The following is a 23,888-nucleotide window of genomic DNA, read 5'->3' on the forward strand; positions in this document are numbered from 1 at the left end:
GGGTGCGGAAAGCATCACTCAATTAACAAGACTTTACAACCAAATATTGACAGAAAATAAGATACCAGAGGCCTGGAAGGAAGCCAAGATTATTCTTCTACATAAGAAAGGAGATAAAGAGGATATCAAAAACTACCGACCAATAAGTCTGCTATCACATGCATATAAAATTTTCACACGAATCATTCAGAATAGAATTAAGATAATCTTGGATGAAAATCAACCTAGAGAGCAGGCAGGCTTCAGAGAAAGCTTTTCAACAACTGATCATCTGCATGCTTTGAACCAAGTGATTGAGAAAACAACTGAGTATGAGCTGAAGCTTTGTATAGGCTATATAGATTATGAGAAAGCTTTTGATTCAGTGGAACATAGTGACTTATTTGCAGCCTTAAGAAGGATTGGAGTTAACGAAGGGTATGTTAAGATTTTAGAAGACATTTACACAAACACCACAGCTACAATCCACATAGATAAGGATATCTCCAAGCATATCCACATACAGAGGGGAGTACGGCAAGGGGTCACAATCTCTCTAAAAATATTCACAGCTGCCATGGAACAAATTTTCAAACAACTAGATTTAGAAGAAAGAGGTATTAACATCGATGCAGAATGGTTAACCGCCCTGAGGTTTGCAGATGATATAGCCCTTACATCACCATCAGTTAAAGACTTGGAAGTTCAGCTAAATAGTTTGAACACTTAGAGCAAGAAAATTGGACTAAAATACACAAAGGGAAAACGAAATACATGACCAACTTTGACACTAGAGAGTCCATTGAATTGACAATGAACCGATAGAGAAAGTAGATAGTTACAAGTATCTGGGCAAGACAGTCAAAATGGAGGACAACACAAGAGAGGAAGTCTTACTGAGAATCAAGGCTGGCTGGTGTTGTTTTGGCAGGTACAAAGACATCCTTTGTGATAAAAAGCTACCAATGACATTGAGGAGGCGTATGTATGATCAATGTGTGTTACCCACCATGACTTACGGCGCTGAAACCTGGTCGCCAACTAAAGATCTGGACCAAAAACTCGCCACAACACAACGAGCCATGGAAATACGCATGCTAAACATAATTTTACATGACAGAATCAGAAACAGTGACATAAGAAGTAAAACTGGAGTCAAAGACATCATGGAAAGAATTGGTGAAGCAAAATGGAGATGGGCGGGACATGTGGCAAGAAAAACGACAACAAGTGAACAAAAAGAGTCACCGAGTGGCAACCAAGAACAGGAAAGCGTAGAAGAGGAAGGCAAAGACGAAGATGGCGAGACGACTTAACAGCATATACAGGGTGTAACAATAAAATTTGTACAATTGCATTTTGACTTCTCCTGAAAAAACTAAAAAAGTTACGGCACAAATGTTATATGCAATGGAATCAGTAATATCTTGGCTAAAAGAAGACGTTTAGTTGGTTTCTTTACTAGGTTGGGTTCAAAAGTTATGTCCGATTAAATAAATCGTCCAGAAAACGTGTTGGGCCACTTTTCACATGTTAGCGTAAATCAAGTTTGAAACGCGTAGATTGTGCTTATCGTGCATTGAACATCAAAGAACTGACACAAAAGAATTATAAGTGGTGTTTCTTCATATAATTAACATGAATTTAATAATAATATGATATTTCATGAAATTTCTTTCAAATTATCTTATAAATAAAGTAATTTCTCATATCCTCATAATTTTTGCACCCATAAATACAAAACAACAAAAAATTGAAATTAAGTTCAGCTGGGTTTCTACATGTAGCTGTTATGGGGCGACCACTATTGCCAGCATTTCTGTAAACAAATTTTACATACTTCTTATAGTTATATGTTATTGTATGCCTTGAAGGAAGACGTGAGTTTGGAAAATGAGCTATAAACAATCATATGGTTTCTGCTTGACTCCATGTGCTACCGAATGTCACAACCATAAAATTACGCTCTTCCAACGTGAATTGGGGTTGAAGGTGTTGAGCTGCAGCCACGATTTCTAGTAAATGAGGTTGTTATGTCAGTGCCTGGTTGTGACTTTCAAAAACCCAAGGAGATATTCTGTTATGTATAATCATTTCTACCACTTCGAATACCCCATTGTTTAAATGACCTATCATAAGAGCACCGTCCAACTGGTCCGTGGTTCAACTCTATTCAGTCACTTTTGTAACACTTAGACAAAAGTGGCCCAATGATTTTAAGACTAGGTTACATAATTGGCTATAACTTCACTTGTATACCTACGATTTTATTGGAACAAAGCTTTTCTGGTGGCTAAAGAAATTATTTTGATAGACATATTAATATCAAACCAAAAAATAGGCCGCATACTTGTGTCATTCTATTTTCAAAATTGTACAAATTTTATTGTTACACCCTGTAGAGGCACCACTTGGGCAAGGGATGCACAAGACAGACAGAAATGGAAGATTCTTGAAGAGTGCTTCATTTTGTTAATACTACAGAGGATGAAACAGCCTAGGTGAGGTGAGGTGAGTGGTACCAAGAATGAGGTCATCGTTTGAATGAGAAATTTATTTTTTTAAATTTGTCTGTTCATTTGAGGTTGAGATCAGTCATAAAAATTCACATGAATTGTTAAATTAAAATTTAATAGCATTTTGTAATATTTTGTGATTTTCATGCATTTCCAGCATTACATGTTGTATCGGTCACCCCAACTACGCATGCGCAGATTGTTGTTTGATATGCATCGGTTATAATTGTACTCAGCTCTCACACGTGACCAGTCATTATATTTCTAACTGTTTCATATTAGAGATAATTAATATCATTTATAATGCCTTTTTTTTTTTTCGCCATTTTTAAAAATAATGTTGCTTCTCTTCAAGTCCTAAAGTTGTTGAAGTTCACAGACGTCCCATTTCCACCCAAGTTTAATGGCACTATAAAGTCTCATATTTTACCAAAGGCAAACCCAGGATCTAGTGTTTATTCTTACCCAAAACTAGCCATATGCACCATGTATTTTTGCTGTTCTCCGACATTTTAAACATGTGTCTTTGCTATAATTTAAAAGGCCCGCCTTTTTGTCCGATTTGGCAGTGTCCCTAGTGTATTGATTTTATGCTAATTGTGCTGTTAGGCAAAAAAAAATGTATGTCTCAGACACATTTGGAAAAAAAGCAAGTGCTATGCTTTTTTTTTATAGAAAATGAGCTATTTGGACTGGCTAATGTCTCCATGAACGTTCGTACAGGCGACTAAACTAGATCTCTATCAAACAAGAAAACTATGTTACTATGTATATGAACACTATGCTATAACATATTGCCTGGAGTGATGCAAGTATTTTGTATTTATCTAACCTATATATTATGATAGCTTTAGACAGGTGCACCATCATGTTATTAACATGACCCAGTTGCAACAAGATACAATGAAGCAAATGTGCTCAATCACTAACTATAAATAATATGGAAACAAGATGTCTACACAAGAGGGTAAAAAGGGAGAGCATCCACATGCAGAAAAACAAATACAAGTAGTTACACATGTGATACTTTTGGTCTGGACCATGGATTTTTCCATGGACTTACAAGGAGTAACCGACATTTGGAAGGAAAACATAATACACTTGGGTGTATTTGGTTTTCAAGCATTTGTTTGAAATGTGTTTGGTACTTTGAACAAATTAAGGATAGATGAGGTATTGTTGTTCGAAGCAACCAAAAAAATCGATTTTCATTATCTAGATCAATAATATTAATGAAAATTAACACCTTGATGTTTTGCAAAAGTTCATTCTACAAATCGTATATTTTGCAAACTTGCTTAATTTATTGTTGTTAATTAGTTATGTACGTTTTACAAAAGTGTTGTTGTTTCAGCCCTCTTCACAACGTAACTCAAGAACCGCAGCACCTATAAAAGTATATCTGTGATATTTTAATTCTTCTATACGCTCGCTATGAATTGAGCAATGCAGTTTTTGCCAAAGCGCACTACCATTCGTAAGATGCTGTGAACTACCAATTCACAACAGTTTAAAATAATTAATAACCTTAAGAACCCCTGAAGAAGCTCATTTCAAGGAATGATCAGATCCATCCTACTCTGTTTACTAATCATCATCTATGTACCATAATACTCAATGTAACTGTAATCCTCCTAGTGTGCAGAGTATTGCCAAAACTGTACAGTACCAAGGTACTGCAAATTGGCTCGCCAGACTGAATGACTCAAGTTGCCCATTTTTTAACAAACCTCAAATATATACAGGGTATTTGGGTGGTTTTACCCTAACTTAGAATATAAATCCCACGATTAGGCGGAAGAGACTTGATAAAACTTACAGTACTTATGGTCACAAAGCACACTGTTATTGCAATTAGGAACTTGAGACTCAAATCCCTACATAATTTGGCCACATAAAAGGAAAATACATCAAAATTACTGTAACGGCTCAACACTTGCAAAAGTATCTATCCATAGTTAGTGGCAGCATTATTTTCCGAGGTGCAGCAAGTGATCTTCAAGTACCCCAATTTGTCACCTAAGTCACTGTGTTGGTGATGCTTATCATCCTCTTTTGCCCAGAACTTTGTGAACTTGTGACATGGTGAGATTACATTTCTTTTTACAGACAAACAAAACAGACAGAAACAAATGTGATTTACATTTCAAAGTATATTGTATTCACTAGCTTACTATGTTCAATGTACGTATACAATTGACTTCAACTGTAGTGTTAACACATGATGTACAAGATATATACTTAGAAGCTTTTCACAGGTGATTTTAGAATAAACACAATTAAGTCAGCTTCATTCCATAGTGGTGCACAGTGATTTTTAGTAATTTTTTTTAATTGGCACATTTTGTCACCCTGCTATGATAATTGCCCAAATCATTTTTTGTAATTTGAGAACAAAGTACAAAATATGGTTCTAGCATACATCAGTTTGGTAATCACCCGTTTTATTTCTGATTATTCCCTTTCATTTGTCTCATCATTTGTGACACGATCTGGTCCATGGGGGAAAAGCGGCAAATTTGAAACTGACATAAAGGTAAAAATATAGAGTAAAAAAACAAAATACATAAGAAAATAGGCATCAAAAAACTTCATAACTTTAAGACCAAGTATGCTCGACCTTTGGTGTTTTCAGTAAATGATAGCATATTGCATGTACAATGTAATAATTACAGTAACTCAATTTTCAAAAATGCCCCCTTTGGCCCCCATGGACCAGATCGTGTCACATTTGTTATTGTTCAAAGATTATTGAATAATTATGTTTAAATGTTTACTTTCACAAAATTACCAAAAATGACTTGGACAATTATCGTAACAGGCTGATGATATGTTTCTAATGATGTTCTCTTTCATTTTGCTAAGTCTTGGCAGCCAAAATTAGCTGGTAATTAATTAATAATTAATTACATTTGTGTATGGTTACAAAGTGAAATTTTGTGTTTTCCAAAGTGGCATTATGCCACTTTTATACACATTTAAAAATAGTAAACAAACTAAGAAATATCGGCAAAATGAAAAACAATTGTTGAAGATAGACAATTAACATTACTTTGTGTAACATCAACAAGTCTGAAAAATGCAATCACTTTCCATATTCAATGGAATTATGTGGAAATGTGGCACTAGAATATTCAATAAACGATCCAGATGTGTGCCACAAATGTTGAAGTTACTATATTTGGTGATTTCCCTTTGACAGACTGTGTATAATTATGGAAATTACTTCTGCTCATAACTAATCAGGTACTAAGTGGATGCAATTGTTGCAATGCATATCTTAGTGCTTTGCACCAACCAACATCTTGTTTTGCATCATAGCTTGTGTGTTAATTTGAAAGTGGGTCCTGGTATGATGATTCAATCAGGTCAGGAATTGTATCAACATGTCATTCAATTAAGTCACCTCATGTAATACTTCGCTTCGTATGTGCTGATCATGTTGCTTGTGTGAAAGGTTTGTAACAGAGAAGTTAGCCTGTTATTAAAATTATATGAATTACAAGCTCAAGTGCAATAAAAGGTCAAAACAGTAATGTCAATACTATATGTCTTCGTCTCATGTTCTTTTGTGCCTTCCTCAGGACCACAGTCTGCTCAAGAAAGGGCATATGGAAATTGGCATGCATGCACGGAAACCAATGCAAAATACACATTTACATTACATATATCAAGCCAATAATTTAACACAATGATACAAATTAGCTGAAAATAAGCACAACTGAGCTTGCAAGTTGATGACCCCAACCAAAAGTTGCCATTTCAAGTATAATTAGTTTACACTTAAATTATGTACAAATTGATGCAGGTTAACACCAATTCTGTGACCCATGGGTCATTTACAGACATGGAGTTCAAAATATATGAAACCCAAAATACAGGGTGAGTCAAAAAAACTGCAATAGAGCAAAGAATCGATATTTATGTAAGAACCAAATCGAATTTTCCCAATATTGAAAGATTCTATAAATGCTACACTAAATAGCCACCTTCTGTGAAAATATGAAGTGAATCGCAACTACTGTTTAATTTTGATGAGTCCTTTTGTTGCGATACCCAATTTCGTTATTTGTCCAGGAGGTACCATGTATTTTGAATGAGAACACACAGTGCGCGGTGAAGGAACGATATCTGAAACTGACTTTAACTTAAATAAGGTTGATTTTTGCGTTATTTTAATTTCTTTTTTTCTGTTCAAACAAACTTCCTAACATTACTTTAAGTCCTTCATACCTCACTCGACTCCAACTCCAGTTTTTAATCCCAATACGTCCAACTTACTGGATATTTTGTAATCCTTTCCATTTCAATTTGCGCGCATTTCATTTTGACATTTGAAAAAAAAAATGTTTTTGATAGAGAATAAACATCTTTAAAGTAAAGGTAAAATGAAAATAACAACAAATAATGTTTCTTCTCCTTAAACGAGACCAAGGGCAATAACACTTTGGGTGCTCCATTTTATTTTAATGCCAGTGAGGTTAAGAAAATGGCAGTTGGTCCAAATCTACCTTACACAGAGTGGGCTGATATTCAAATTTTAGATGTCTCTTGGACAAACATTAAAATTGGGTAGCGCTATAAAATGTGTCATTAAAACAAAACGGTAAATGCTAATTCCTTAATTTTTTTCACACAAGGTCACTGATGGATATACCATATATAAAATGTTTTCAAACCTAAAAAGTTCAACTCGGTTCTTAAGTAAAAATGGATTATTTTCTCTATTGCACTTTTTTTGACTCACCCTGTATAAGAATAAACTATGGGATACCAACAAACATAGTATAATAAGGGTTTGCTAATTTAAGTTCAGGTTTAGGATTAGGATTCAACGGGACATAAAAGGAGTCAGTATTATTTTATGTGTTTAATGAAAATGTGACAGCTTTTTAAGATATCATGACAGAAAAGTATATTGCCAGACTAAACATGTTTTCTAGCTGAAGAATTTTAAATGTGAATATATATCATATCAAAATCTATTCAATTTGGTCAAGTTTCAAACTAAATCAAATGTACCTTTGTAAACATATCAAAAAAAGGAACTATCCCCCCTTAAATAATGACCATTATTCAAAAGCGGGTGATTGTATTACAAATCTGTAAAATGTGTTAGAAGTAGAATTTATTTCTGCACATTTTGACACCTCATTTGCAGCAATTGACTAAATATTGACGTCACAGCGTACATTTAAATCAATATAACCCAAGATTTGAAAGTTGCAGTAAATTGTATTGATTTTGTATTCAGTGTAATGAAAGGAAATCTGTGTAATGATATCTGAGTGTTTTTGTATTGTATAATTTGTATGTAAGTGCAACTTTCAAATCTGGACCTCACTACATTAAATTGACCGGTGTTTTATTGCTTTCTGGGCTATCGTAACAAATGAGGTGTCAAAATGCGCAGAAATAAATTCTGCTTCCAACGCATTTTACAGATTTGTAATACAATAGCCCCTTTTTGAATAATGGCCATTATTTAAGGGGGGTTAGTTACTTTTTTTGAGATGTTTACTTGCTTACATGCACACTGTTTACCACATGAAAATATCCAACTCACATCAGGGTCATATGATGCTATACGGCTTGTTTAACGGATTAGGTGCCAATATGTCATGACTTGATTCAATTAGCCAATCAGGAACCAATTCCATATTTACCCATTACAAACGCTACTAGAAGTGTGAAGGAACTCTTCTGATAAATAGTGTAATATATGCACAGATATGAGAGTGTGCGGTACCCTGGAATAGAGCATGACAGGGGTAAAGGTCAACAGGAATGGACTTTAATTTTGGCATCCATTACTAGTTCTTCCTAACTAATGGGCCTTTGACCTGACCAGCTCCCTTGTTTGCAATCCTTAACAGACATAAATAGTTCAAAATATAATAAAAAATAAGACTATGTTTTCTCTTTGTGTTTCATCTTCAGTTTTTTCCTCACACCAAGTGATTCTTCTGAGTCTTCTGTAGGTCGACGACCTTTTCCTTTCCTCTTGTCTTCATAGTCACGCATTTCCTAAAAAAGAAATAAAAAAATTACCAGTTTTGATTCCTTTCCATTGCTTGATACTACAATATTTTATTGTAATAACATTGCTTTTTATTTGCATGGTATCTGCATGGTATCACAATAGTGTCCAATTGTCTGTGTTCATGTGTTGGGGTGCAGCTTGCATTTTAAAATGAGGGTCATGAAGATCTTTATAGCATTACGGAGGTGATTATACTTTGTTCTGCTTAAAATTGGCAAAAATTATTTGGTTTTTGTTATTGCGCATTTCAATAAAGTCCCAACTTGTGCTAGTGTAAATTTGTATAAACAGTTGTATAAACAGGCGCCAGTTACACATTACGCAACCCGCAAGTAGCACAGGTGCTGTGCCCAACATTCTATATCAATATTCAATGTTTTGAGTCTCATTTTTTTCGCCAATTAATTATAAGCCGACCAAAGTATATACTCAGTCTGCATTCTCCAAGTCAACTTCTACACCAGATAAAGTGTATGAGCCTAAATCGACCTACCATTTTAGCAAATCTCTGTGCCTCTGTAACTCTTTCCATCAACATCATCACCTCTTCCTCTTCTGTCTTATATAATGGAAGTTTCTTTCCAATCAGCTGTTCTATTCTCTGATATAACTCAACATCATATCTGAATTATAATTAAAAAAGAACAAATTTGAATAAGCGGTTCACTCATAAAATAGTGCTGTTTTTTTCCCATAGTGCAACCAATCATGGATTGTTACCTATAGAAATAATAAAATGATGAAAAGAATGTAACTTTTTGAGCAACACAATTTTCTTTGCTTGGTAACTTGTTACTGATAGGCTGAATCACCCGATATGAATAGCCATTTATGTGTGCCTCTTAGCCAATCACAAACTCAAGGAAATTCAAGTCATTTGTTGGCCAAAGCTTATAACAATTGTAATGTCTAGTTGCAATGAAATGTAAAACAATCTTCTGCACAGAGCTTAATGTGAACACTTCCTATCGCCAAATAGTTTTGTGAATCCCACTATGTGCGCACAACACAATAATGTGACCTGGCACAAGCCCAAGGCGGCCATCTTGGATGTGCAAGGAAGGTGGATTTCTAAACTGCTCATGAGCAATAATCATTTCACATGTTTATCATGTAATTGTATGATTTTCCGTACCCACATATCCAATATCGTTGTCCTACATGCAACTCACAATATTGTGAATTGCTCAGGGAGTGTGATTCCCTGCAACTCAGAATACTATGTGTTGCACATAGGATGTGTTAAGTCTGATCAACTTACTGTGTGACAAATGTGATAGCTTTTCCTGCCCTTCCAGCCCTCGCTGTTCTGCCCACTCTATGTATATAGTCCTTGGAATGAGTTGGGATGTCAAAATTAATGACCACGTCAACATGTGGGATATCTAGACCTCTGGAATTAATGAAAATAAACACATATATCGATAGTGTTAACAAGAATTGCATGTACGCCCCTCATGGAATACCTCAGGTATGTTAATAAATAATAAGTATTTAGCCCTCCTCAAGCACTTTTTTCATCATCAGCAACTTCGATATATCAATTCTCTTCAGAGAGTGATATTGGCATTATCAATATTGTTGGATAGTCGATTTATTGATTATAATTGATATATCAACAGTCCTTAGTGAGCACCTTGGGGTGAAGCCCTTAGCAGGCAGGTCCGCGGAATCACTGGAAGCTTCTGGATTTTAGGGTTTTATGAATTGCTCTGCAAGCAAGCCATATTTGTACACATTTAAATGCCTTCTGGAGCGCTATTTCAGTTTACAATGCATTAACAGTCTATTACTAACTCAAGAGAAAAGTGGATCTTTGATTTACTGTAACTGTTTCTGTGAGGCCAATCATTACAAGAGTTGCATCATGTGAAAGCATATGGCATAAGGATTAAAAAATTAATTGTGAACAAATTGAACAGATCTTTGCCACATGAAGGGCTTCTCAGAAAAGCACCTGCAGAAATGAAGTCCAAAAGGGCATACAACATATTCCCTAGGAGCATGTACTGTATGACCTAGTCCAAAAGGCATACAACATATTCCATAGGTGAATGTACTGTATGACCTTTCACCTTTACATATTACCTTTTCCATGATATACATAGAAACCTATGGCACTGTGTGAACTTAGTACACCCCTGACCCCTCCATACAATGAGAATATGACTTCAATAGTGCCATCTATAGGCCAAGTATGTATCCAGGCAGTGGATAACTGTTTTGGTTTTTTGTTGTTTCTCTTGAAACAAATCAGGAAATCCAGACTTTTTTTTATACATTTTTAGACTTTCTGGCAAAAAACAGACACTTGGCAGGTATGCATGGTGCAATCAAGACTTTTTAATATTCCCCCTGTTTAGTATGGTTACATGTAAGTGTCCATTGGTAGTTTTGATACATAGATAGCTTACCTGCTAGCCACATCTGTTGCTATTAAGATGGATCTGTTCTTGGCTTTGAATTTATTCAATGTTCCAAGTCGTTTATTCTGAAGGAAATAAAATTAAAAAGAAAAGGTTAAACAATGTTTCAAAATGGAAATTATTTGGTAACAAAATACTTTCAAATAATGTACATACATGTACATGTGTTTTATAAACAAATGGTTTAGGACATGGAATTTGTTCGAACTTAAACATACAATGTCAAATATTGTCCCCTTTATGCATCTTTTCAGTGTAAATATGACTAATTAGCACAATTAGCAAGCCAATACGTTGGTACAATGTATATGCGCATTGCATTGTGTTCCCGATCATTGTAAACAGCAAAACAAGCAAATATGCCGTATTCAACTTCATTTTACACTTTCTTTTGAGAAGAAATAGTGATTTTATGTCAATATATTCACTTACATATCGTTATGAACACGGCAGAGTGCCGAATACCCAAAATTGCTGTGCTGAGTAAACAGCATTTGAAAATCTTGGTACTATACCATTGGTCCTTCTAAAAATTTAGAACATTCGTGAGCACTCATTTGAAATGTATTATAGAAGTGAATGTACACAAATTATTTGCAATACTTGCATGTTCTGAAACAATTGATATATCCCTCAAAACGTGTTTTAACAGCTATTCGGCTTTATGCTTTATCCACGATGTCTCTACCACTGCGCAGAGAGAGGTCAAATACGCATTCAACTACGTGTAAACCATAGCACACATTCTTGATTTGGGGCTTTTGTGTAGAAATTACTGGTTGTCCTAAGACTTAACTTGCTATAAAAGTTATAAATAGTCATCCCTGTAATATTTAGCAAAAACTCGATGATTTTAAAGCAGAAAGAACAATATTGGCCTATATTTTATGTATGATTTTCCAATTTCACGGGCGCACTCAGATTATTAAACCACAGCAATATCATGTGGGGAATGTTTGTACTTATTTTGGTATCACTGGATAGAAGATACTTACAGCTATACGTTGGTATCAAATATATCAGTATAGGACATGTAATATAGAAAATTCGGGGTTTCCCGCTATACTATACTATAGATAAACCTGATTTGTACAGCTAAGTATACGATTCGTCTCTCTGCCAAATTCATTTATCGCATTTAAGCGCGACTCGTCCAAATCAAAATTTCAATAACTACGTCGGTCAGTAAGATTTACTATTAATTTTTGGTGGAAATAAAAGGTAACCTGAAACATAATCATAAGCATACAAAAACTCAATATGCTCAAAATGCGCGATTCGTCACTCTGCCGAATTCATAACAATATTATACAAAGCATGCAAGTAGCAGGAATAACACCAACATTTAATCATAAAGCAGTATCGGTAAGATGTTAGTATCTAGTAGTAAGCTTACAGAATTTTTGTGCATGGCCCGATTTCATCAAAGTGAAATTCGCTGGACATACCCAAAATGGAAAAGGGCATTAAAAACTTGTAAGGTTATACCATCAGTCAGCAACCTGGACAACCGATTCTTTAGAAATGCTTAGTCGCGCTAAAAGTCGATCGATACATGTTAAAATCAGCACAATTCAGAGATACACCTTTTTGCTATGAAATTCATTTTCTCAGTCAAATATAAAGCAATATTTTTTTTTCTTCAGTAATGTCAGTTAAAAATTTGGTGCTTGGATATACATTTTTTTTTAAAAATCCTGGTGTTAAAATTAAACATCAAATTGTGTCTTTTAGTGTGATATTTTTGATTTTTATAGGCCTTGTGTTCGCCCGCGAGCTTTTTACGGAATTGATTTTTAGCGTCTCAAACTAATATAGTTTGCTAAAGAAAGATATTTCCCACCTCTGTAAGGCACATCGTGTGGGTCTATATATTATAGTTTTGTCAGAATTTCCGCTTTTATTTTACCCTTTTCCCTTCATGCTCGAAAATGTCAAACTCAGTACTTTTATCTCGTGAGCAACCAGTCGATATTTTCATTGTTGTCATCCAGGGCAATTTTCCATTGAAAAGCAAAGATTGCCCGATCAGCGATTTGGTAGTTCAAATCCCCAATTGGGTTTTCTGGTAAATGAGGTGAATTTTAAAAATTTGCTCCCTGCAATTTCAATTTATATGGATTCCATGATTATGAAAACCATTTTGTCTGTCTGTTTGTTTGTTTACCTAGGTTAGTCCGTATTAAGAGACGCACACTTGAGGTCCATGGGAAAATCCACGTTCCAAACCTAGAAAAATTAGCGTGTTATTATAGGGGATTATAATCTTCTGTCCCTCCTATCCCATTCTCCAGGTGAATTTTGTATGACCTACCCCCGCCCCCCATCGCGGGTTGCCATTTTCATTACACCCTTCAGACTTGTGTTCGGGTTTGTTTTTAATTTGACATGTAGGCCTATAGGCCTAACCATATTTGTCATAATTAAGCGCTATACCTAAATGTATAGCTAATATGCTATATATTATTATGTAATATCATGTACATGTAGGCCTATGGGGTGGGGTGGGTGCAGAGGTGTGTGAGGTGGGTAGTGGTGGTGTATGTAGGGAAACTTTGGGGTGGTACTCAACACACTTTAACCATGACTTTCAATGCAAGGCTTATTGTTGCCACAAATGTTTTTTTTTCCTATTTAATAGGTTTTTATAAACTTCCATGTTTAACCTGGTATTGTTTTGGCTGCTTCATTAGGGCCTATGACTTTCGGTGGGTTTCCAAAAGCAGTTTCAAACAAACACAAACAAAAGGCACCATACCAAGTCAGCTTCATGACAATTGAAACACTACGCCAAGTATTAACATCCAAGTTATTCTGTTTTTAGGCAAGCAATTTTAAATAATTGCTTGAACAGGTTTTTGTTTAAAAACAAAAACCTGTTTAAGTTAACAATGATAATGAATGGTTCTTATAAGGCACAATCTCTGATGAGGAACTCAAATCGCTTAAAGCACTAAATTTACAAACAAACATATAAACAATCAATTTATAAAGATTGGTTTTAAGCTGGCGTTTAAATAACGAAAGTCTGGGGCGTTATTAAGGTTATTTGGAAGTGTGTTCCAAACAGTTTGCTTGATCATAAAACATACAGCGTAATATTATGTTTTGTAAAAGAAAGTTTTGTTTAAAATATTGCCCAATTGCATGTAAGATTGTTGGGCAAAGTTGTTTTGAGGAGAAGCAAATTTCAACACATTGGTCCGATGATCACGGTGATGATGAAATCAAATAATTAATCACTCACGTGATGAAAGATCCTCATCGCTATAAACATGATCAGTAGGAGCGCTATTAGGCCTGGGAATTTCGCGTTGTTATATTGAAGTTCTGGCAACACTGTAGCCATGCCGGGATTCCTATTAAACCCAGGGATATCGATCCACAATGCTAGTATGAGCTTTAGATTTCACGCGTTGATTTAAAAAAATTTCAGCCGCAGTAAAAATGGTGAAATCAAAACGGAAATTCTGACAAAACTATGATATATCGTCAGCGGTGATGTGCGTTAGAAAGTTGGGAAAATCCATCATTAGCTAACTATATTACTTTGAAAATCTAAAAAGTTGATCCAAAAAAAGGCTCGCAGGCAGAGTTTAAGCCTATCAAAATCGAAAATCTTACAGGAAATGACTGAATTTCACGCCTAAGTTAACACTAGGATTTGAAAAAAAAAAATACAGTATCAAGCACTACAATTTGACCTGACATTTACTGAAAAAATGAAAATGATTGCTTTTCATTTGGCCGAGAAAATTAATTTTACATTGAAAAGGTGCAACTCAAAATTTAGCTCATTTCAACACCAAATTTGATCGTTTGTATTGCCTCATTAAATGACTGAGTGAGCCTTGCATAACAAAAGAATCGGTTGTCCAGGTTGCTAACTGCCATGGTTATACCACAAATAGAAGTTTTTTTTTGCGATTTCAATGGAACATCAAATTTCAGAATGGTAATGAGTAAAATAGGATATAAATTATACAATCCCAAAATCTCATCAACAATGAGGTAATTGGAGATTTTCCACATCTGATCTTTTCAGTGGCCATACGAGTTCCCTCTTAATTCCCCAATTGGACTACTTACATTTGATTTTATAAAATTGTCAACACAGGCATCCATGGAGGAAAATCCCAGAACTGGACTACTAAAATTAGCTATGATGTAATGCATCTTTACTTGGATCTGGATTGTGATTGGTCGTCCAGATCTTGTGATGATTTAATCCAACGGGCACCTGCCATTACCACTGACTAGAGCTTACACAACTATCTGTGGAATTTGCAGCGCTTTGTGTTGGTGCGAAAATTAAACTCTTCCTTGGGCCTTGTGGTTCCCATTGCAGTTAGATTGGAATGAACACAAATATATGCTGTGTATGACTGCCAGCATGAGTCATTGATAATATTGATGATCCAGTGCAAAGTTGCGATGCAAAGTGCCTGCTCAAAATCCAATTGAATGTACATAGTCCATATTTTACTCCAGGTTTCGCAGTTCTGGTAGATCCAAAATCAGAATTATGTCGAGATATGTTGCATTCAATAACATACATATACTGTACTTTCATTGTAACCAAAAATATTAAAACAAATCATTTTATGACTATTTATTGAATACTTTACTTGTGATAAACATCTATATATGAATGTGTTCATCATGATTGAGAACATTTTTTTTCTCAAAAATTGTCTATGATATATGACAATGTGGCCATCACTTAGGTCAAAGACCATTAACTCTTTGAATATAGTTGTTTTATGAAAAGTTGATATATTTTTACACATGTTGTATGGTGATATATGTGACACAATCTAATCCAACCAGTCTAAATCTGGCCATTTTGAAAATTGAGTTATTATCAAAATCAACATGTACGACAAGTGTCCTGTTACTGAATTCCTAAAATCCTCAGCAAAATGATGAACTTCTACTATGCCAATAGTTCTCATGTATTTTATTGGGGTTTTTTTCTCCCCATTTTTGCTTTTATCTCAATTTCGCACTTGCTACCATTGGCTTGGTGGGATCAGATCATGTCAAAACAAGTGATATCCATACCTGTGTCATCTGGCCATGGAGTGGTATGCTGTCAATCCCAGATTTCTCAACAACAATGCAACCCTCTGTGTGTTGTTACATGTACTACAGAATACCATGAAGGAATTGCCAGCTAACTCTGCTCAGAACAGATACAAGGTAGCAGTCCTACAGGAACATAATGCAAGATCATCATTAAAAATATCCTTGGTCTTTTAGAAAAACACTTATAAATACAAAAAATACTTTTAATACGGACACAAGATTAATGAAGCTGGTCATCCTGTTTATTCCTGCTAAGCTTTTACACACAATTCTTTGTGTAAACACCAACAGGTATGGACAGCGATACAACTGAGGATACACACATTCAGGGTTGGCACGATTTAAATCAAATGATTTTTTTTTAAATCACTGATTTAAATCAACTTTTTCAGTTTTTACCATTTTTGATAAATTTAAATTAAGGCAGCTGTGTACTCTAGACATTGTTTCTTTCACAAAATTGAGTTTTTTTGATATGTTTGTACTTTGTTATGTTTTTTATAATGAAGAGTTTTGTTTAAACCCCTTACATCACTTGAGCAATTTTGAGATAACATCAATAAATCATCAAAAAAACTACTTATATATGGGGGTTTTCAACAAAAGCAGTTTTTGGCGGGATGCTTGGGTATGATGAGCATCCCGCCATAAACTGCTTTTGTTGAAAACCCCCTTATATCAGTGATTTTTTTGATGATATTTTGATGTGTTCTCAAAATTGCTCAAGTGGATGTAAGGGGTTTTGAAACAAAGTTCTTCAAATACAAGGAATGAAAATCCAGATTTGTAAACTCCAACTGCAATATTTTAAGGATTTTATTTCACTATTCCACTCGTGTTTGAAATTGAAAAGGAAAGAAAATCTTTGTTGTACCAGCAGGGTACACGCCACAAGAACAACGATCGCGCTATGATCGCGCAATTTGTTAACGCACAAATACGCTTACGCATACGCCGACGCTTATCTGCATGCGCTGGCGCATCTTATGGAAACACCACGGAAGCACAAAAACCTAGTGGTCAAATGGCTCCGTTTTAGCTGATAAAATGTGGGTTTTTTCAAGTTCTTTCCCCCGATTTAAATATCAAGTTATGAATGGATTTCGCTCAAACTTCTCAAGCGGCCGTGGATTTACCCGATGTTTATGTAATGTAAGGTAGAAAAATAAAACTGCCGATTCTCCTGTAGATTCGATGAAAGTGCAAAATGTGACCACTTTAAACTTCAACGCCATTATTTCAATGTTCATTTTCTCGGTAAAATGACGATTTAGGTACACGATAACTCAATAAATACAGCATCTATAGGTAAGCAAATATGATCATCGTAAAAAGCATGATCGACTCAAGAAACGGTTTTCTAATTTTTTTATATTTTGGTCTATTTCCGATTTTAGGCATCATTTTGTGCAAATAGGCGTTTGTGAATTTAATAAAGTTCAATTTGATGCCTTATATGGTCAATATCTCAAAAAATAAGGCCAATATCAAACAAATAAAAAAAACGTTTTTGGAATGGAGTCTCCAGATTGAGCTAAAACAAAATAAAATATTTTGGAAAGAGTGTTTTTTGTTATGATGTACCTAATAAATATTGCCAAAAACTCACTTTTTTTTTTTTTTTTTGATAATTGTCGTTTTTACCCCAAATCTGTATTTATATTAAGATTTATTGATGTCTTGCCTTCATAAAAATGTATACTTTTATATGTCTTGCGCAAATAATTACAAAGTTATTGCACTTTTACTACATGCATGTCTGAGAGTACACAGCCTCCTTAATTTCTATATGTTTTACTTCCTTTGGGATACAATTAAATACCTTTATGACGTCATTTAATCTATTGCTTTAAAAAAAATCATTTTTTAAGGTGCAGAATTCAACAGCTTTTTTCCCTCATGATTTTACCAAATTTTTTCTTTGAAATTTTCACATCTTAAAACACGTTTTGATTTTTTGTAAATACCTGATAGGATTGTGCATAAGTCTAGCATTCCATTATTGGTCTCTTTTGACTTTATCATGGGGTATAGCAGTTCTTGGAATCAATAAAAAAAAATCAAAAAAATTGATATAAATTAAAAAATCCAATTTAAATCAAAAAAAAATCACCAACCCTGCACATATTTGAGTTCAACTCACCTTACCATGGACCCTTTATAACAGGGGTCCTCAAATTAAGAGCCACTTTAAAATATGTGTACATCCATATCAAAACGATGCACTTGTCAGCTGCTACAAGTGTCTCATTTCACATAATACCTCGGAATAAATACCAGACTCGTCTCCGAAGTGGTGGTAGCTTCAAATCATTTTAAGTCACATGGCTTAGGAATACAGACAACATTCCATAACTATGTGACTTGGGGATTATTTGAAGTGACCTCCACTTCGGAGATGAGCCTGGTATTTATTCCGAGCTATAATGTGAAATGAGACACATGTAGCACACGACAAGTGCATCGTTTTGATATGGATGTACACATATAGGGAATTCTTAAGTGCCACTATATCCATGAGAGTGGTGGGATTGACTAACAGGTTGGGTTCATGGGCTCACTTTATGGCCTCTGGTGGAGTCCAGTGCCAATGGAAGCTCTTGGATTTTAGCCTTTTATATGGCTTAGGATGGTTCTCCTTGGACATAATGAAGGTATAAAACATCTTTTTCCCCTTATAAGCCGTTAGCGCCGCTTGGAATGCTGCATTCAGTTGCGGATACTTGCTTTATATTATTTTTAGTACATTTGCAGTTTGCTGGTTAGACTTGTAGCACAGTATCATATTAATTATACGTCACCCCTCAAGTCTAATGTGTTTAACACCCTCTGTAGATGGTGTTCATCCTCATAACCCTAATGCTAGAAGTGATTTTTGGCTATAAAAGGAAAGGAATGAAAAACTAGAAGGCTATATATTTGTACACAAATACGGCTATACCCGCATGTTATCGGTGTACTCAAACTTACAGTCCTTATTTGCTGAGGACTTAAAATAAAGAAATTGTATGTGTAAAGAATGAAAGTCCAAGTCACAAGCTTTGATTGAATGTAGGTTGCACTGTCGTAGCACTTAAAATAAAGAAATTGTAAAAAGTCCCTCCCAGGGGAGTCGCTCTCTTACTCTCCATAGGTTGCTGTTGTCAGTCTCTCTTACTCACAGTGAGGCTATGCAATATGATTCAGGGGAACTATTCCAGAGGGAGTATGTAAATTAAATGGAACAGCCATTTCAGTGGGAGTATGTAAATTAAACGGAACAGCCTTTTTTTGGGCCATTTCAGAGGGAGTATGTAAATTAAATGGAACAGCCAATAGGTATGTAATTTAACTGGAACAGCCTTAACGCTTCACGCTGGTATTTCCAATTATGATATAATACGATCTGTCTGTTTAGTCCCACGTGTGTGGGGTGGATGGGGTGTGGGTGTTAGTAACAATATAATTCTCAGGTGCTATCTGTGTACACATTCTGAGCCCGGAAGCTGCTTTCTTTGATGAGAAACGGCCCGCCCTTTGTTTTAACATTTGGGGCCCATAATATTTGACTTATGAGGCCCATGTACATAATTATGTTGAAGTATAACTTTCTAGCGCTATCAGTAGACTCAAGCTGGCCACTGTAGCTACTTTATTTGCTGAATAACGGCCGGCCCTATGTTTTAGCGTTTGGGGCCCTGGGGCCAATATTATGTGATATATGGGGCTCAGATGTACATATAACAATGTAGTTCTCAGGTGCAATCTGTGTACAAACTCTGAGCCATAAAGCTGCTTTATATGATGAGAAACGGCCGGCCCTTTGTTTTAACATTTGGGGCCCTGGGGCCCAATATATATGACTTATGGGGCTCATGTACATATGTTGAAGTATAATTCTCAAGTGCTATCAGTAGACTCAGCTGGGCATTGTAGCTGCTTTATTTACTGAGTAACGGCCGGCCCTATGTTTTAGCGTTTGGGGCCCTGGGGCCCATATTATGTGACATATGGGGGATTATATATACATATGACAATATAATACTAAAGACCTATCTGTGTACCAAATCTGAACCATGTAGCTATATCATTTGCTGAGAAACAGCCGGCCCTTTGTTTTAACATTTGGGCCCCTGGGGCCCCCAGCCTTGTACATCTGAGGCCAAAATGGGCAAAAGGCACATCTACAACTTAGGGCCCATACATATGCCACATATGAGCCCTAGTGATCTTGTACTTTTAGAGCTAGGCTTGTCAATCTGTTGCACCATATTTTAACATTTGGGCCCTTGGGACCCACAATATATAACATATGGGGCTCTTGTATATTTGTAAATATAGAGTACACCTAGGGCTATCAGTGTACCAACTCAGGGCCCTGAGGCTGCTTCATTTGATGAGAAATGGCGTGCTTTGTATTTTCACATTTGGGCCCCTGGGGCCCGTGACCTTTGACCTCTGGGGCCAAGATGGGCAAAAGGAACTTCTACGGGGTAGGGCCCATAAATGTACCACATATGGGCTCCAGGGCCTTTGTAGTTTTAGCGCTAGCCTTGACAGAATGATGTGTTTGATGGAGGAGGAAAAGGAGGAGGAGGAGGAGAAGAAACCACAGGATGGGAAGATACCCTGCATGCTCTGCATGCGGGTATAAGGAGAGATGACCAGGTTTTGACCCCAAGACCCCTCACGTGCCAAACACTCAATCGGCAAAGTGTAGCCACATCTATATGTACCTGTTTCACATGATTAACAAATGCACATAGTACGGCACACACACCCTACCTCCCATATCCCCACACACATAAGCACCATACATGCCTTCATATTTGTAGCATATTAATAGTGATTACATGGTCTCTCTCAAGCAAAGCATATTATGTATTCTCTTTTGTTTGTTTGTGTGAATGTTTGATGATATATTTCCTCTTCCTCAAACTGACTTACCTTGTATTTTGCTGGTATGAAGAGATAAGACTGCTGTAACTTGTCTACTGTCTGATACTTGGTTGACACCTCTACTTTGACAGGGTCTTGTAATGAGGCACGCTGTAGTTTGGCAACCTAAATAACAGTCAACAATTCATTGAAATGTCATTGAAAACAACACATCTACTGTCTGGTACATTAGAATAGTTCATTTTGAAACACAAATCATTAAATTTCATTGTTAGATTGGTGCTTTGAAGGCAATAAAAATTTCTGCAGCCCTTCCTGATCTCTACCTGTCATGAAGGCAGAAGTTCTATGACACTGACACTGACTGACCATATTTCCTTGACAATATGAAACAAAATCCAAGCATGTAAATTTACTGAGCCTAATGAAGAACACATATTCTATTTTCTCTCTCTATACTTTACGCACAAACGTAGTCACTGTATCATCACAACCATGTAGCTCAGTCTAAGCAACACCTGTTGAAGGATTGGCAGTAGGCCAAGCCCATGAGAGAGCTATATAGATGCAGGTACTCAGAGGCTAGAGGTAGGTAGTAATGGATCTATAATCTTACTGAGTCTTGTAAACAAGATGTATTTCGAATATACAATGACTCTGTACTCTTATAATTCAGATACACAAATTCAACAACAGGCAAATATAGCCCAGAAGTTGAGCTCACTATATGCTGATTGTAAACAGTGCTCAAAATAAGCCAGGTCTACAATTTTGTCACCAAAGTCATTAAGACAGCCTCAAGTAATACTGACTTCAACATTAATCCATGGTATTACATGTTGCTGATTTGTGAGTCTGAAGCAAAGTGTCAGAAATGTGGATCAGTGATGTAAAATTAACATTTTGTAATTGGAGTTTGGGCCCGTGAAAATCGATGAAGGCTGGTATATTTCAAACCCAAAAGACCTGAATGGCCTTAAAAGATTTTGGCTTATTTCGAGCAATGATTGCAAACATCTACAACATTTAAAATCAGCACATTTGGAAAGATATAAACATCAATGAATATTCCTACCTTTTTGGTCATTGTAGCTGAATACAGATATGTCCGCCTCTCCCTGGGAATCACTTTCAGAATTTTATTAATTTCTGGTTCAAAATCCATGTTGAGAATTCTGTCAGCTTCATCCATTACCTACACAAACAGAAAGGAGGACACACTTATGAGCAAGGCAAAACTGATGCTAGATATGCTGTATGTGACACAATTAAAGAGACATGAGTCTTAATGTTGCTAATATTTATTTAAAGTTCTTGATAAAAACAGATGATACTAACGTGTAGCGGTCTTTCGGTACTTTAATGGGCTTGGGCCACTTTTGACACTGCAGAATGGTACCCTATTGCCTTGTTTCCGATGAAGTGACACAGTCGGCCAACATAGGCTACACATTTTGTAGGTTACTCTGGAATGACGGCAGTAGTGACTACAGAGTTCCAGTGCAATGTTGTTAACCTGCCACCAGGAATCATGTAGTGTAATCAGTATCACCCAGTGCAATGAACAACAGAATTCTACAAACTCAGAACTGGCATTCCAGTAAGTGCCTTAAATTTGTAATTAGTAGGTTTCCAGTATATGCTGTAACCTAATAATCTGGTTATTTGATTTCAATTTTGGACTTACCAGGTACTTAAGAGCCCGCAAGTTGAAACCTTTGGTGTTTTCTAGATGATCTAAGAGTCGACCAGGTGTTGCTAAAAATAATGAAACAATAAATAAATGAATACAAATCTACAGTATTTCAAAGTGTTCCCTTAAATTGTTATACACTTTATATGTAAGCTGCCCCTTCTAATTAGGCCTAAAATTCATGGCAACACAGTATGGTGGGAGGAACACAGGCCTACTAAAGATAAACATTTATTTTCATTGGGTTTTATGATGAGGTATGCTGCATCATTTTTATCTTTGTAAATCAAAGTGTGAATTTATATCAAAGAGATTATATTCAAAGAGTGTTGTGTTCATCAAGTCATTCAAAGCGAGGACAAGATATAGTTTCCCACATTCAAAGTGAGAACATTTTGGCATAGCGAGGACAAAATCCCAGTCCTCACTTTGTGAACAGGTGCACAGGATGACACTCTTTCTGTAGGGGGTATAGGGAGGTATGGGTGAATTCCTCTCTTTGTATGTGCTATTCGGAGATGTCCTCGCTGTGAAAAATGTCCTCACTTTGAATGTGTGAAACTCACTCTTGTCCTCGCTTTGAATGCTGGGACAGACACACTTTTATACCTATACACACGCTTTTACACACACGTCCTCTCTTTGAATGCCCGCGTACGTAGGTCTGAGTCTAGGGGTGTAAATTAACGGTTATTTGTCTAAACCGTTAAAAAAAAAAAGTTGAGTCAGACATGTTTACGTGTCGCTCATGGAGGCAAAATAGTTTACTGGATTATTTCACTATGCACCTTGCAAACTTTGATTATTTGGTCATTCTCTGTGTAAAAAATGAGTGCTCATCGCTGCAAGCGTAAACCTTTGTAAATTGTCATTCCATTTTGGGCTCTTGCCAATATTATGCCGGATGTACACAATATGCCCTTTAAGAGGGACATACCAAGATGGCAGATTTACTATATAGCATTACGCCAGGTGCAATTTTGAGTCTGTACTCTTTATATATAATCTGGAGGTATTCTCGTTAAGTGTGGCAATGAGGTTTATCATCAGATATCTGATACTTTTGATAATAAAAGCAGTAAGTTAAGCATAGGAAATTGCGCTATTTTTGAGAGTAAAATCGCATGCCAGCTTTTGATAGTCTGTAATTTGCTAATTTTTTACCAAAATGATGATTTTTCTCCCCAAATATGCAATATTAAAAAATTTGACTGTTTTTCTTCTAAATTTTTTTTTGCAAATTTTTGTGACAGCCTATTTTCTAT

At 35.8% G+C, this 23,888-nt stretch overlaps 1 protein-coding gene across 1 annotated transcript in view; it reads right to left on the reverse strand.

Moving 5' to 3' along the window:
* Positions 1-4,633: 4,633 nt before the first annotated feature.
* Positions 4,634-23,888, reverse strand: part of LOC140164869 (probable ATP-dependent RNA helicase DDX47) — a 28,744-nt gene continuing 9,489 nt past the window's right edge. The window contains 10 exon segments of the mRNA XM_072188248.1: positions 4,634-8,522; positions 9,032-9,161; positions 9,800-9,931; positions 10,953-11,029; positions 16,029-16,060; positions 16,063-16,147; positions 16,149-16,175; positions 20,979-21,095; positions 22,006-22,125; positions 22,618-22,688. Of these exon segments, the coding sequence (XP_072044349.1) occupies positions 8,406-8,522; positions 9,032-9,161; positions 9,800-9,931; positions 10,953-11,029; positions 16,029-16,060; positions 16,063-16,147; positions 16,149-16,175; positions 20,979-21,095; positions 22,006-22,125; positions 22,618-22,688 (908 nt within the window). The 3' untranslated portion in view covers positions 4,634-8,405.

The sequence above is a fragment of the Amphiura filiformis genome, chromosome 11 (genome assembly GCF_039555335.1).
Source record: "Amphiura filiformis chromosome 11, Afil_fr2py, whole genome shotgun sequence".
NCBI classification, from domain to species: Eukaryota; Metazoa; Echinodermata; class Ophiuroidea; order Amphilepidida; family Amphiuridae; genus Amphiura; species Amphiura filiformis.